At 45.8% G+C, this 16,824-nt stretch overlaps 1 protein-coding gene across 1 annotated transcript; it reads left to right on the top strand.

The window, feature by feature from the left end:
* The first annotated feature begins 11,366 nt into the window (after positions 1-11,366).
* On the top strand, positions 11,367-16,522 carry ifng1 (interferon gamma 1). Its single transcript, XM_046338929.1, has 4 exons — positions 11,367-11,648; positions 12,647-12,706; positions 12,943-13,146; positions 15,946-16,522. Exons 1-4 carry the CDS (start codon positions 11,520-11,522, stop codon positions 16,093-16,095), a joined length of 543 nt encoding a protein of 180 aa, XP_046194885.1. The 5' UTR covers positions 11,367-11,519; the 3' UTR covers positions 16,096-16,522.
* Positions 16,523-16,824: the final 302 nt, after the last annotated feature.

Genomic DNA, 16,824 nt, shown 5'->3' with positions numbered 1-16,824 from the left:
AGGAACCTTTATTTCAGATCCCACCATTCCGATTTGTCACCTGACGTGTTATGGGGTTGTGCGGCCGACCTACGCTGAAACCCCAACCTGTCATCCTTTCTGAGGTGACAGAGTGACACCCTCAACCCTAACCATTTCTCTCTCATGGAAACTGAGAAGCATCTATGAAATAGCAACTAGCAACGAGCCTGAATAAACAAAAGTGGTTCAAAGTGGTTCTATTTATTTAACTTAAACATTATTTAACATATTTATTTTAAATGTAAGTGCAATGACATTATGTTAGTATTTGTAGTAGTGAATATGTATCAACTTTGTTTGAAGGGAATTTCCGTTGGTCCTTATAACAGTGGTGATGTAGTACTATGTGATTTGATGTCATGGTTCACATTCAATGGATCAAATGTTCTGTATTTATATCCTGGGAATAAATTCTCCTGAAAATATATCCTGTTACATGTCTTGGGTCTGGTATTTTAAAATGTGTGTTTTTACCCAGTTTCCAATGAGTATCCTATGTTATTGAAGTGCTGTTATTTCTAAGTAGACCTACAGTTGTTCTTAGAGTGAGGGATATTTGAGTATTGGGTTAATTTCATAATTTTATTTCCCTGATGTAAATTGAATTGTGCTCAGTCACATCATTTCCGATTGAGGTTCCGGAACTGTAAAGATGTGAGATCATTAATTCGGGGTTGTCCCGGGGTTCTGTAATTGTAAAGGTGAGGTCATTCATTCTGTGTTGTCCTGGGGTTCTGGAACTATGACGGTGAGATCATTCATTCGGTGGTGTCCCGGGGTTCTGGAACTATGACTGTGAGATCATTCATGTGGTGTTGTCCCGGGGTTCTGGAACTATGACTGTGAGATCATTCATGTGGTGTTGTCCCGGGGTTCTGGAACTGTGACTGTGAGATCATTCATTGGTGTTGTCCCGGGGTTCTGGAATTGTAAAGGTGAGGTCATTCATTCGGTGTTGTCCTGGGGTTCTGGAACTATGATGGTGAGATCATTCATGTGGTGTTGTCCCGGGGTTCTGGAACTATGATGGTGAGATCATTCATTCGGTGTTGTCCTGGGGTTCTGGAATTGTAAAGGTGAGGTCATTCATGTGGTGTTGTCCCGGGGTTCTGGAACTATGACGGTGAGATCATTCATTCGGTGTTGTCCTGGGGTTCTGGAATTGTAAAGGTGAGGTCATTCATTCGGTGTTGTCCTGGGGTTCTGGAATTGTAAAGGTGAGGTCATTCATTTGGTGTTGTCCCGGGGTTCTGGAACTATGATGGTGAGGTCATTCATTCGGTGTTGTCCCGGGGTTCTGGAACTATGACTGTGAGGTCATTCATTCGGTGTTGTCCCGGGGTTCTGGAACTATGACTGTGAGGTTATTCATGTGGTGTTGTCCCGGGGTTCTGGAACTATGATGGTGAGATCATTCATGTGGTGTTGTCCCAGGGTTCTGGAACTATGACTGTGAGATCATTCATTCGGTGTTGTCCCGGGGTTCTGGAACTATGATGGTGAGGTCATTCATGTGGTGTTGTCCCGGGGTTCTGGAACTATGATGGTGAGATCATTCATGTGGTGTTGTCCCAGGGTTCTGGAACTATGACTGTGAGATCATTCATTCGGTGTTGTCCCGGGGTTCTGGAACTATGACTGTGAGATCATTCATTCGGTGTTGTCCCAGGGTTCTGGAACTATGACTGTGAGATCATTCATTCGGTGTTGTCCCGGGGTTCTGGAATTGTAAAGGTGAGGTCATTCATTCGTGGTGTCGCAGTCTGAGTGTGTTGTAGGAACCTTTATTTCAGATCCCACCATTCCGATTTGTCACCTGACGTGTTATGGGGTTGTGCGGCCGACCTACGCTGAAACCCCAACCTGTCATCCTTTCTGAGGTGACAGAATGACACCCTCAACCCTAACCATTTCTCTCTCATGGAAACTGAGAAGCATCTATGCACTAGCAACTAGCCTGAATAAGCAAAAGTGGCTCATGAAAATAAACCATTTTCAATAGATAATTCAATCAAACCACATTCTTTCAACATCAATATTTGTCTGAATGTAATGCTGCTGTTCCCCCTTTGAAAAAGACTGGGTGTCAATGAAAGATAGCATCAGAATCTATCTTTACTAGCAACTAGCAACTAGCATCTAGCAACACAGAAGTCTTCTAAGAAATGCTCTGTGACAGTGTTACTCCTAAGTGACAGCCCAAGCCCCTTCCTGTTTCACACCACATAGGACCCGTCTCTTCTGAGTGCTGATACAGCATGGGTCTCAAATTACACCCTATTTCCTACGTAGTGCACTACCTGGTCAAAAGTAGTGCACTCAATAGGGAATAGGGTGCCATTTTAGGATGCTAGCACACTGACTGGGAGGGAGAGAGAGAGAGAGAGAGAGAGAGAGAGAGAGAGAGAGAGAGAGAAGAGAGAGAGAGAGAAAAAAAGAGAGGGAGAGAGAGAGAAAAAAGAGAGAGAAAAAAAGAGAGAAAAGAGAGAGAGAGAGAGAGAGAGAGAGAGACAGAGAGAGAGAGAGAGAGAGAGAGAGAGAGAGAGAGAGACAGAGAGAGAGAGAGAGAGACAGAGAGACAGAGAGAGAGACAGAGAGACAGAGACAGAGAGACAGAGAGACAGAGAGAGAGAGAGAGAGAGAGAGAGAGAGAGAGAGAGAGAGAGAGAGAGAGAGAGAGAGAGAGAGAGAGAGAGAGAGAGAGAGAGAGAGAGAGAGAGAGAGAGAGAGAGAAACAGAGAAACAGAGGGAGAGAGAGAAACAGAGAAACAGAGAGAGAGAGAGAGAGAGAGAGAGAGAGAGAGAGAGAGAGAGAGAGAGAGAGAGAGAGAGAGAGAGAGAGAGACAGAGAAAAAGAGGGAGAGAGAGAGAGAGAGAGAGAAACAGAGAGAAACAGAGGGAGGGAGAGAGAGAGAGAGAGAGAGAGAGAGAGAGAGAGAGAGAGAGAGAGAGAGAGAGAGAGAGAGAGAGAGAGAGAGAGAGAGAGAGAGAGAGATTCTCCACTGCTCTGCTATCTGTGCCTCTGTAATGCCAGCAGACACAATGCTCTTTGGCCTAGATAAATAAATACAAAGAAAAAGTATATTTTCTTTCCCCATAAATTGTTATGCAGGTGAGTGAGGACCCAAAAGCGACTTAACAGAAACAGAGTTTATTCAAGTCCAAACAGAAAATAACAAATCCTGAATCCTTAACAGGAAATGTCCAAACGGGGAATAACAGAAATCGTCTAGTCTGTAGAGGGGAATAACAGGATAAGCGGCCACAGACTGCAGGTCCCTTCGGGTAGGCGCTGGTCGTAGCTGATAGAGACACCTGCTCACACGCAGCATCTGATGAAGGCAAAAACACGACAGGACGGAACAAGAACACAGCACAGCAAACAAGGATCCGACAAGGACAGAAGCAGAAACAGAGAGAGAAATAGAGACTTAATCAGAGGGCAAAATAGGGGACAGGTGTGAAAGAGTAAACGAGGTCGTTTAGGAGAATGAGGAACAGCTGGGAGCAGGAACGGAACGATAGAGAGAGAGAGGGAAAGAAACCTAATAAGACCAGCAGAGGGAAACGAATAGAAGAGAAAGCACAGGGACAAGACGTGACAATATATGACAAAACATGACATAAATAAACAATGCAGTGGTAAAATATGAACTATATGTAAACTATAGTTGATGATAATAAAATAGATACAGCTGGTTTACAGTCAATGCAAATCCTGCTCTGAATGAATTACGTTTTCTTTGCAATATTGATGAATATTCTCTAAATATTGAAACCTCTATGTGCATTTTACATCATATGTATGTACACTATATATACAAAAGTACGTGTGACACCTTTTCAAATGAGTGGATTCAGCTATTTCAGCCACACCAGTTGCTGACAGGTGTATAAAATCTAGCACACAGCCATGCAATCTCCATTGACAAACATTGGCAGTAGAATGGCCTTACTGAAGAGCTCAGTGACTTTCAACGTGGCACCGTCATAGGATGACAACTTTCCAACAAGTCAGTTTGTCAAATTACTGCCCTGCTAGAGCTTCCCTGGTCAACTGGAAGTGCTGTTATAGTGAAGTGGAAACGTCTAGGAGCAACAACGGCTAAGCCGCAAAGTGGTAGGCCACACAAGCCCACAGAAAAGGACCACCAAGTGCTGAGATGCAACACTCACTACCGAGTTCCAAACTGCTTCTGGGAGCAAAGTCAGCACAATAACTGTTTGTCGGGAGCTTCATGAAATGGGTTTCAATGGCCAAGCAGCTGCACACAAGCATAAGATCACCATGCGCAATGCCAAGCGTCGGCTGGAGTTCGCCACCAGTGGAAACACGTTCTCTGGAGGGATGAATCATGCTTCACCATCTGGCAGTCCGACGGACGAATTTGAGTTTGGTGGATGCCAGGAGAACGCTGCCTGTCTGAATGCATAGTGCCAACTGTAAAGTTTGGTGGAGGAGGGATAATGGTCTGGGCCTGTTTTTCATGGTTCGGACTAGGCCCCTTGTGAAGGGAAATCTTAACGCAACTGCATACAAATGACGTTCTAGACGATTCTGTGCTTCCAACTTTGTTTGGGGAAGGTCCTTTGCTGTTTCAAGCAAGACAATGCCTCCGTGCACAAAGCGAGCTCCATACAGAAATGGTTTTGTGTCGAGATTAGTGTGGAAGAACTTGACTGGCCTGCACAGAGCCCTGACCTCAACCCCCATCAAACACCTTTGGGATGAATTGGAACGCCGACTGCGAGCCAGGCCTAACCGCCCAACATCAGTGCTTGATCTCAATAATGCTCTTGTGGCTGAATGGAAGCAAGTCCCAGCAGCAATGTTCCAACATCTAGTGGAAAGCCGTCCCAGAAGAGTGGAGGCTGTTACAGCAGCAAAGGGGGACCAACTCCATATTAATGGCCATGATTTTGGAATGAGATGTTGGATGAGCAGCTGTCCACTTACTGTTGATCATGTAGTTTACATGTATTGATAATATCTAATGAGTTCAACTTTCAACTGTCTATCAAACGTGTTAATTCGCTGACGAAAGAGACATAAACTGTATTGCCTACAGAAATGAGGGATATGCCCCAAATGGCACGCTATGGGCCCTGGTCTAAAGTAGTGCACTATCCCTATGGGTCCTGGTCTAAAGTAGTGCACTACCCCTATGGGTCCTGGTCTAAAGTAGTGCACTACCCCTATGGGTCCTGGTCTAAAGTAGTGCACTATCCCTATGGGTTCTGGTCTAAAGTAGTGCACTACCCCTATGGGTCCTGGTCTAAAGTAGTGCACTATCCCTATGGACCCTGGTCTAAAGTAGTGCACTATCCCAATGGGTCCTGGTCTAAAGTAGTGCACTATCCCTATGGACCCTGGTCTAAAGTAGTGCACTACCCCTATGGACCCTGGTCTAAAGTAGTGCACTATCCCTATGGACCCTGGTCTAAAGTAGTGCACTATCCCTATGGACCCTGGTCTAAAGTAGTGCACTATCCCTATGGGCCCTGGTCTAAAGTAGTGCACTACCCCTATGGGTCCTGGTCTAAAGTAGTGCACTATCCCTATGGGTCCTGGTCTAAAGTAGTGCACTATCCCTATGGGCCCTGGTCTAAAGTAGTGCACTATCCCTATGGGCCCTGGTCTAAAGTAGTGCACTACCCCTATGTGTCCTGGTCTAAAGTAGTGCACTATCCCTATGGGCCCTGGTCTAAAGTAGTGCACTATCCCTATGGGTCCTGGTCTAAAGTAGTGCACTATCCCTATGGGCCCTGGTCTAAAGTAGTGCACTATCCCTATGGGCCCTGGTCTAAAGTAGTGCACTATCCCTATGGGTCCTGGTCTAAAGTAGTGCACTACCCCTATGGGCCCTGGTCTAAAGTAGTGCACTATCCCTATGGGCCCTGGTCTAAAGTAGTGCACTATCTCTATGGGCCCTGGTCTAAAGTAGTGCACTATCCCTATGGGCCCTGGTCTAAAGTAGTGCACTACCCCTATGGGTCCTGGTCTAAAGTAGTGCACTATCCCTATGGGTCCTGGTCTAAAGTAGGTCCCTACCCCTATGGGCCTGGTCTAAAGTAGTGCACTACCCCTATGGGTCCTGGTCTAAAGTAGGTCCCTACCCCTATGGGCCCTGGTCTAAAGTAGTGCACTACCCCATGGGCCCTGGTCTAAAGTAGTGCACTACCCCTATGGGTCCTGGTCTAAAGTAGTGCACTATCCCTATGGGCCCTGGTCTAAAGTAGTGCACTACCCCTATGGGTCATGGTCTAAAGTAGTGCACTATCCCTATGGGTTCTGGTCTAAAGTAGTGCACTACCCCTATGGGTCCTGGTCTAAAGTAGTGCACTATCCCTATGGACCCTGGTCTAAAGTAGTGCACTATCCCAATGGGTCCTGGTCTAAAGTAGTGCACTATCCCTATGGACCCTGGTCTAAAGTAGTGCACTACCCCTATGGACCCTGGTCTAAAGTAGTGCACTATCCCTATGGACCCTGGTCTAAAGTAGTGCACTATCCCTATGGACCCTGGTCTAAAGTAGTGCACTATCCCTATGGGCCCTGGTCTAAAGTAGTGCACTACCCCTATGGGTCCTGGTCTAAAGTAGTGCACTATCCCTATGGGTCCTGGTCTAAAGTAGTGCACTATCCCTATGGGCCCTGGTCTAAAGTAGTGCACTATCCCTATGGGCCCTGGTCTAAAGTAGTGCACTACCCCTATGTGTCCTGGTCTAAAGTAGTGCACTATCCCTATGGGCCCTGGTCTAAAGTAGTGCACTATCCCTATGGGTCCTGGTCTAAAGTAGTGCACTATCCCTATGGGCCCTGGTCTAAAGTAGTGCACTATCCCTATGGGCCCTGGTCTAAAGTAGTGCACTATCCCTATGGGTCCTGGTCTAAAGTAGTGCACTACCCCTATGGGCCCTGGTCTAAAGTAGTGCACTATCCCTATGGGCCCTGGTCTAAAGTAGTGCACTATCCCTATGGGCCCTGGTCTAAAGTAGTGCACTATCCCTATGGGCCCTGGTCTAAAGTAGTGCACTACCCCTATGGGTCCTGGTCTAAAGTAGTGCACTACCCCTATGGGTCCTGGTCTAAAGTAGGTCCCTACCCCTATGGGCCTGGTCTAAAGTAGTGCACTACCCCTATGGGTCCTGGTCTAAAGTAGGTCCCTACCCCTATGGGCCCTGGTCTAAAGTAGTGCACTACCCCATGGGCCCTGGTCTAAAGTAGTGCACTACCCCTATGGGTCCTGGTCTAAAGTAGTGCACTATCCCTATGGGCCCTGGTCTAAAGTAGTGCACTACCCCTATGGGTCATGGTCTAAAGTAGTGCACTATCCCTATGGGCCCTGGTCTAAAGTAGTGCACTATCCCTATGGGTCCTGGTCTAAAGTAGTGCACTATCCCTATGGGCCCTGGTCTAAAGTAGTGCACTATCCCTATGGGCCCTGGTCTAAAGTAGTGCACTATCCCTATGGGTCCTGGTCTAAAGTAGTGCACTACCCCTATGGGCCCTGGTCTAAAGTAGTGCACTATCCCTATGGGCCCTGGTCTAAAGTAGTGCACTATGCCTATGGGCCCTGGTTTAAAGTAGTGCACTACCCCTATGGGCCCTGGTCTAAAGTAGTGCACTATCCCTATGGGCCCTGGTCTAAAGTAGTGCACTATCCCTATGGGCCCTGGTCTAAAGTAGTGCACTATCCCTATGGGCCTGGTCTAAAGTAGTGCACTAACCCTATGGGTCCTGGTCTAAAGTAGGTCCCTACCCCTATGGGCCCTGGTCTAAAGTAGTGCACTACCCCATGGGCCCTGGTCTAAAGTAGTGCACTACCCCTATGGGTCCTGGTCTAAAGTAGTGCACTATCCCTATGGGCCCTGGTCTAAAGTAGTGCACTACCCCTATAGGTCCTGGTCTAAAGTAGTGCACTATCCCTATGGGTCCTGGTCTAAAGTAGTGCACTATCCCTATGGGCCTGGTCTAAAGTAGTGCACTACCCCTATGGGTCCTGGTCTAAAGTAGGTCCCTACCCCTATGGGCCCTGGTCTAAAGTAGTGCACTACCCCATGGGCCCTGGTCTAAAGTAGTGCACTACCCCTATGGGTCCTGGTCTAAAGTAGTGCACTATCCCTATGGGCCCTGGTCTAAAGTAGTGCACTACCCCTATGGGTCCTGGTCTAAAGTAGTGCACTATCCCTATGGGCCCTGGTCTAAAGTAGCGCACTATCCCTATGGGTCCTGGTCTAAAGTAGTGCACTATCCCTATGGGCCCTGGTCTAAAGTAGTGCACTATCCCTATGGGCCCTGGTCTAAAGTAGTGCACTATCCCTATGGGTCCTGGTCTAAAGTAGTGCACTACCCCTATGGGCCCTGGTCTAAAGTAGTGCACTATCCCTATGGGCCCTGGTCTAAAGTAGTGCACTATCCCTATGGGCCCTGGTCTAAAGTAGTGCACTATCCCTATGGGCCCTGGTCTAAAGTAGTGCACTACCCCTATGGGTCCTGGTCTAAAGTAGTGCACTATCCCTATGGGTCCTGGTCTAAAGTAGGTCCCTACCCCTATGGGCCTGGTCTAAAGTAGTGCACTACCCCTATGGGTCCTGGTCTAAAGTAGGTCCCTACCCCTATGGGCCCTGGTCTAAAGTAGTGCACTACCCCATGGGCCCTGGTCTAAAGTAGTGCACTACCCCTATGGGTCCTGGTCTAAAGTAGTGCACTATCCCTATGGGCCCTGGTCTAAAGTAGTGCACTACCCCTATGGGTCCTGGTCTAAAGTAGTGCACTATCCCTATGGGCCCTGGTCTAAAGTAGTGCACTATCCCTATGGGCCCTGGTCTAAAGTAGTGCACTATCCCTATGGGCCCTGGTCTAAAGTAGTGCACTATCCCTATGGGCCCTGGTCTAAAGTAGTGCACTATCCCTATGGGTCCTGGTCAAAAGTAGTGCACTATCCCTATGGCCCCGGTCTAAAGTAGTGCACTATCCCTATGGGTCCTGGTCTAAAGTAGGTCCCTACCCCTATGGGCCCTGGTCTAAAGTAGTGCACTACCCCTATGGGTCCTGGTCTAAAGTAGGTCCCTACCCCTATGGGCCCTGGTCTAAAGTAGTGCACTACCCCATGGGCCCTGGTCTAAAGTAGTGCACTATCCCTATGGGTCCTGGTCTAAAGTAGTGCACTATCCCTATGGGCCCTGGTCTAAAGTAGTGCACTACCCCTATGGGTCCTGGTCTAAAGTAGTGCACTATCCCTATGGGTCCTGGTCTAAAGTAGTGCACTATCCCTATGGGCCCTGGTCTAAAGTAGTGCACTATCCCTATGGGTCCTGGTCTAAAGTAGGTCCCTACCCCTATGGGCCCTGGTCTAAAGTAGTGCACTACCCCTATGGGTCCTGGTCTAAAGTAGGTCCCTACCCCTATGGGCCCTGGTCTAAAGTAGTGCACTACCCCATGGGTCCTGGTCTAAAGTAGTGCACTATCCCTATGGGCCCTGGTCTAAAGTAGTGCACTACCCCTATGGGTCCTGGTCTAAAGTAGTGCATTATCCCTATGGGTCCTGGTCTAAAGTAGTGCACTATCCCTATGGGCCCTGGTCTAAAGTAGTGCACTATCCCTATGGGCCCTGGTCTAAAGTAGTGCACTATCCCTATGGGCCCTGGTCTAAAGTAGTGCACTACCCCTATGGGTCCTGGTCTAAAGTAGTGCACTACCCTTATGGGTCCTGGTCTAAAGTAGTGCACTATCCCTATGTGTCCTGGTCTAAAGTAGTGCACTATCCCTATGGGTCCTGGTCTAAAGTAGTGCACTACCCCTATGGGCCCTGGTCTAAAGTAGTGCACTATCCCTATGGACCCTGGTCTAAAGTAGGTCCCTACCCCTATGGGCCCTGGTCTAAAGTAGTGCACTATCCCTATGGGTCCTGGTCTAAAGTAGGTCCCTACCCCTATGGGCCCTGGTCTAAAGTAGTGCACTACCCCTATGGGTCCTGGTCTAAAGTAGGTCCCTACCCCTATGGGCCCTGGTCTAAAGTAGTGCACTACCCCATGGGCCCTGGTCTAAAGTAGTGCACTACCCCTATGGGTCCTGGTCTAAAGTAGTGCACTATCCCTATGGGCCCTGGTCTAAAGTAGTGCACTACCCCTATGGGTCCTGGTCTAAAGTAGTGCACTATCCCTATGGGCCCTGGTCTAAAGTAGTGCACTATCCCTATGGGCCCTGGTCTAAAGTAGTGCACTATCCCTATGGGTCCTGGTCTAAAGTAGTGCACTACCCCTATGGGCCCTGGTCTAAAGTAGTGCACTATCCCTATGGGCCCTGGTCTAAAGTAGTGCACTATCCCTATGGGCCCTGGTCTAAAGTAGTGCATTACCCCTATGGGCCCTGGTCTAAAGTAGTGCACTATCCCTATGGGCCCTGGTCTAAAGTAGTGCACTATCCCTATGGGCCCTGGTCTAAAGTAGTGCACTATCCCTATGGGCCCTGGTCTAAAGTAGTGCACTATCCCTATGGGTCCTGGTCTAAAGTAGTGCACTACCCCTATGGGCCCTGGTCTAAAGTAGTGCACTATCCCTATGGGCCCTGGTCTAAAGTAGTGCACTACCCCATGGGCCCTGGTCTAAAGTAGTGCACTATCCCTATGGGTCCTGGTCTAAAGTAGTGCACTATCCCCATGGGCCCTGGTCTAAAGTAGTGCACTACCCCATGGGTCCTGATCTAAAGTAGTGCACTACATAGGGACTAGGGTGCCATTTGGGAGGCAGACCTACAACGATGAAAGACAACTATGCCTACAGAGACCAACAGATGGTTTATATCAGGTATGACAGTATCTAATAAGAGCATGATGGCATTGGTGTTAGTTTCAGTATTACATCAAACCATGTATCATTTACTACAAAGCCAGTCAGAGGAAACACCACAGTTTCATTAGTTGATCGGCTAGAACCACTAATCACGAAGAAGCCCGTCATGGCTCTGGTCAAAAGTAGCGCACTATGTAGGGGAATCGTGTGCCGTTTGGGACGCAGACAAGCGTTCATTCTAAGATGACATCAACCCAGACATCCCCATCCCCACATACCTTCTCCTGATTCTCCTCCTCTTCCCCCTCATCATACCCACGTCACCAAAGAACTTCCCCAGAAGGTGTCAGAACTACCTGTTTCCTAGGGATTCCAACCCAAGACCCTCTGCCCTGCTGCTGCAAATAAAAGGTGTTAATGAGCGGCCGTGTGTTGGTGTTTGATTTAAAGGAAACTTCGCTCAGTCAGAGAACCCACAACCTCACACCTCTATCGTGTCAACTCTCTCTCAGCCTCAACTATATAAATACTTGTCTCTTAGCCTCAGCATCAGTCAGACAGACACAGAAGAACAAGACTTGGCTCGTCTCAGCTACAAGGCGGTCTCGTTAAGTCAACCCAAGTCAAGGACTTTGACTGAAGTTACCGTACACCGATTGAGGACTATTGAGCTCTGAGGGATCTTCAGCGTGACGTTGAGGGCCATGGATGTGTTATCAAGAGCTGTGATGTGTTTCTGCTTGATGGGCTGGATGACTTTAGGATGGAGTCATGCTGCTCAGTACACATCAATTAACATGAAGAGAGACATAGACAAACTGAAAGTCCACTATGTAAGTATCATACACATTATTAACTGGGGAAACAGGGGTGTCTCCTGACAGACAGACAGACAGACAGACAGACAGACAGACAGACAGACAGACAGACAGACAGACAGACAGACAGACAGACAGACAGACAGACAGACAGACAGACAGACAGACAGACAGACAGACAGACAGACAGACAGACAGACAGACAGACAGAGACAGACAGACAGACAGACAGACAGACAGACAGACAGACAGACAGACAGACAGACAGACAGACAGACAGACAGACAGACAGACAGACAGACAGACAGACAGACAGACAGACAGACAGACAGACAGACAGACAGACAGACAGACAGACAGACAGACAGACAGACAGACAGACAGACAGACAGACAGACAGACAGACAGACAGACAGACAGACAGACAACACAGGGAGGCCAACAGTAGGACAGAACAGGGAGATCTCCTTCCTAATGGGAGGCCAACAGTAGGACAGAACAGGGAGATCTCCTTCCTAATGGGAGGCCAACAGTAGGACAGGACAGGGAGATCTCCTTCCTAATGGGAGGCCAACAGTAGGACAGAACAGGGAGAACATTGGATGTTGATGAGTTAGAAATAAAATGTTTGACTAAAACCATGAGCAGTCCCACACTTCCTGCCCAAGCAGGAAAGACTTGTCAGTGAGACTGAAATGAAACTGAAAATGATGACATCATCATAACAGTGCATTTCCAGGTAGGCCCATAGACACCAGACCTGGCTCAAACACTTCCATCTGAGGTGAGCTTTAGCTTAGACGTAGCTTGGAGTTTGCACTTTTGGGACTACTCCATTGTTGCCATTGTACGTGACAAACTAAATGATGTATTTTAAGTTACTTGACCTATTTAGCCCAGGTCTGACAGACACTATACTTGTGATTAGAGGGAGAAGAGTCCACTATATGCAATAAACTGCAGCAAGTTGAAGGAGAAAAACAACTGATTGTCATCATGTCTTGTTCTTTTAGAAGATCTCCAAGAATCAGCTGTTCAACGGAAACCCTGTTTTCCCCAAGGACACGTTTGAGGTAACATATAATGTTACACATTGTTATTCCCTTCAGGCTAATATCACCAATGTGAAACTACTGCTTACCCTTTGGTCTAGGCTGGAGACAAAACTAAGTTTCAAGAGAGTATTTTCTCTCTCTCTCTCTCTCTCTCTCTCTCTCTCTCTCTCTCTCTCTCTCTCTCTCTCTCTCTCTCTCTCTCTCTCTCTCTCTCTCTCTCTCTCTCTCTCTCTCTCTCTCCTTCTCTCCCTCAGGACAGTGAGCGGAGGGTGTTGATGAGTGTGGTTCTGGACGTGTATCTGAGTATCTTCAGCCAGATGCTGAACCAGACGGGGGACCAGGAAGTGAGGGAGAGTCTGAAATATGTCAAGGGGAAGATTCAGGATCTCCAGAAACACTATTTCCTGGGGAGGACACCTGAGCTGAGGACACACCTGCAGAACCTGTGGGCCATCGAGGTGAGCTTCCCTCCATGAAGTAGAACACAGATCTGCTATAGTCTACTTTCACATCTTCATCGCTTAATATTTTAGCAGATGAAGTCACATAGCACAATGACATGCACTTATGCATCATTATTATTATTATTTTAATGATGTATCCTATAGACTATGCAACATTTAAATCAGCAGCTTTTCTGGCTACGAATCATCATTGACTGTCGTATAGTCTACTGTATAGACACCATCATGACTGTAGTATAGTCTACTGTATAGACACCATCATGGCTGTAGTATAGTCTACTGTATAGACACCATCATGACTGTAGTATAGTCTACTGTATAGACACCATCATGGCTGTAGTATAGTCTACTGTATAGACACCATCATCATTGGCTGTAGTATAGTCTACTGTATAGACACCATCATGACGGTAGTATAGTCTACTGTATAGACACCATCATGACGGTAGTATAGTCTACTGTATAGACACCATCATGGCTGTAGTATAGTCTACTGTATAGACACCATCATGGCTGTAGTATAGTCTACTGTATAGACACCATCATGGCTGTAATATAGTCTACTGTATAGACACCATCATGACTGTAGTATAGTCTACTGTATAGACACCATCATGACTGTAGTATAGTCTACTGTATAGACACCATCATGACGGTAGTATAGTCTACTGTATAGACACCATCATGACTGTAGTATAGTCTACTGTATAGACACCATATGACTGTCTACTGTATAGACACCATCATGACTGTAGTATAGTCTACTGTATAGACACCATCATGACTGTAGTATAGTCTACTGTATAGACACCATCATGACTGTAGACTGTATATAGTCTACTGTATAGACACCATCATGACTGTAGTATAGTCTACTGTATAGACACCATCATGACTGTAGTATAGTCTACTGTATAGACACCATCATGACTGTAGTATAGTCTACTGTATAGACACCATCATGACTGTAGTATAGTCTACTGTATAGACACCATCATGACTGTAGTATAGTCTACTGTATCATGACACTACTGTATCACCATCATGACTGTAGTATAGTCTACTGTATAGACACCATCATGACTGTAGTATAGTCTACTGTATAGACACCATCATGACTGTAGTCTACTGTATAGACACCATCATGACTGTAGTATAGTCTACTGTATAGACACCATCATGACTGTAGTATAGTCTACTGTATAGACACCATCATGACTGTAGTATAGTCTACTGTATAGACACCATCATGACTGTAGTATAGTCTACTGTATAGACACCATCATGACTGTAGTATAGTCTACTGTATAGACACCATCATGACTGTAGTATAGTCTACTGTATAGACACCATCATGACTGTAGTATAGTCTACTGTATAGACACCATCATGACTGTAGTATAGTCTACTGTATAGACACCATCATGACTGTAGTATAGTCTACTGTATAGACACCATCATGACTGTAGTATAGTCTCATGACTGTATATGACTGTAGTATAGTCTACACACATCATGACTGTAGTATAGTCTACTGTATAGACACCATCATGACTGTAGTATAGTCTACTGTATAGACACCATCATGACTGTAGTATAGTCTACTGTATAGACACCATCATGACTGTAGTATAGTCTACTGTATAGACACCATCATGACTGTAGTATAGTCTACTGTATAGACACCATCATGACTGTAGTATAGTCTACTGTATAGACACCATCATGACTGTAGTATAGTCTACTGTATAGACACCATCATGTAGTACTGTAGTATAGTCTACTGTATAGACACCATCATGACTGTAGTATAGTCTACTGTATAGACACCATCATGACTGTCTAGTATAGTCTACTGTATAGACACCATCATGACTGTAGTATAGTCTACTGTATAGACACCATCATGACTGTAGTATAGTCTACTGTATAGACACCATCATGACTGTAGTATAGTCTACTGTATAGACACCATCATCATGACTGTAGTATAGTCTACTGTATAGACACCATCATGACTGTAGTATAGTCTACTCATGACTATAGACACACATCATGACTGTAGTATAGTCTACTGTATAGACACCATCATGACTGTAGTATAGTCTACTGTATAGACACCATCATGACTGTAGTATAGTCTACTGTATAGACACCATCATGACTGTAGTATAGTCTACTGTATAGACACCATCATGACTGTAGTATAGTCTACTGTATAGACACCATCATGACTGTAGTATAGTCTACTGTATAGACACCATCATGACTGTAGTATAGTACTGTAGTCTGACTGTATAGACACCACCATCATGACTGTAGTATAGTCTACTGTATAGACACCATCATGACTGTAGTATAGTCTACTGTATCACCATCATGACTGTAGTATAGTCTACTGTATAGACACCATCATGACTGTAGTATAGTCTACTGTATAGACACCATCATGACTGTAGTATAGTCTACTGTATAGACACCATCATGACTGTAGTATAGTCTACTGTATAGACACCATCATGACTGTAGTATAGTCTACTGTATAGACACCATCATGACTGTAGTATAGTCTACTGTATAGACACCATCATGACTGTAGTATAGTCTACTGTATAGACACCATCATCATGACTGTAGTATAGTCTACTGTATAGACACCATCATCGTGACTGTAGTATAGTCTACTGTATAGACACCATCATGACTGTAGTATAGTCTACTGTATAGACACCATCATCATGACACCTGATGAACTAATGACCTGATAGTTAATGCCTGTATCTTCTGTCTCAGACCAGTGACACCACAGTCCAGGGGAAGGCTCTGTCCGAGTTCATTACCATCTACGAGAAAGCCTCCAAACTGGCCCTTAAGTTCCATCTGAAGAAGGACAACCGCAGGAAGAGACGGCAAGCCCAGAGGCTCAAATCACACATCATGTAGATGACCAATCGTGTCTACTGTGAAGGCTTGCTGTAGGGTGAAGTTACACCGGGAAGTTGATCTTGGGTCAGTTTAGCATTTCCCCCTCTAAAGGTGAAGGTTAGGATTGGGGGAGGGAGGCTGATCCTAGATCTGTACCTAGGGGAACCCCCCTCCAAAAGCCACAGTTGAGATACATATTGAAGTAAAAATTTTCCTTGATACAAAATACCTCAACTGGACATCTATTTATAAAATCTATTTATTTAATCTTTGAAATCACGCACAATACTCAATGGTATATTATCATTGATAAGAGTATTTATTTTTCTTGAATCAATACATTTATATTTATTATTCATTATCTAGAAAATGTTTTTTTTTTATAAATAGTTATTAATTGCTAAATCTGTATATTCTATGACTGAATAAACAGATACAGAGGAAACAGCTCTGATGACTGGTATCTACACACACACACACACACACACACACACACACACACACACACACACACACACACACACACACACACACACACACACACACACACACACACACACACACACACACACACACACACACACACACACACACACACACACACACACACACACACACACACTAATCTATGTGTGGTGCTGTATGGAAATATCACACGTTGGCTGACTGACTTTTATAATTGTTCTTGTATTGAAACCAAAACCCTCTCCTGCATGGGGCCCACACAACGGCCGTGGCCCAAATGGG

This window comes from Oncorhynchus gorbuscha, unplaced genomic scaffold, assembly GCF_021184085.1.
Source record: "Oncorhynchus gorbuscha isolate QuinsamMale2020 ecotype Even-year unplaced genomic scaffold, OgorEven_v1.0 Un_scaffold_2279, whole genome shotgun sequence".
In the NCBI taxonomy this organism is placed as follows: Eukaryota; Metazoa; Chordata; class Actinopteri; order Salmoniformes; family Salmonidae; genus Oncorhynchus; species Oncorhynchus gorbuscha.
Note: the sequence above shows the minus strand (reverse complement) of the source record. Positions and strands in the feature narration are given on the sequence as shown.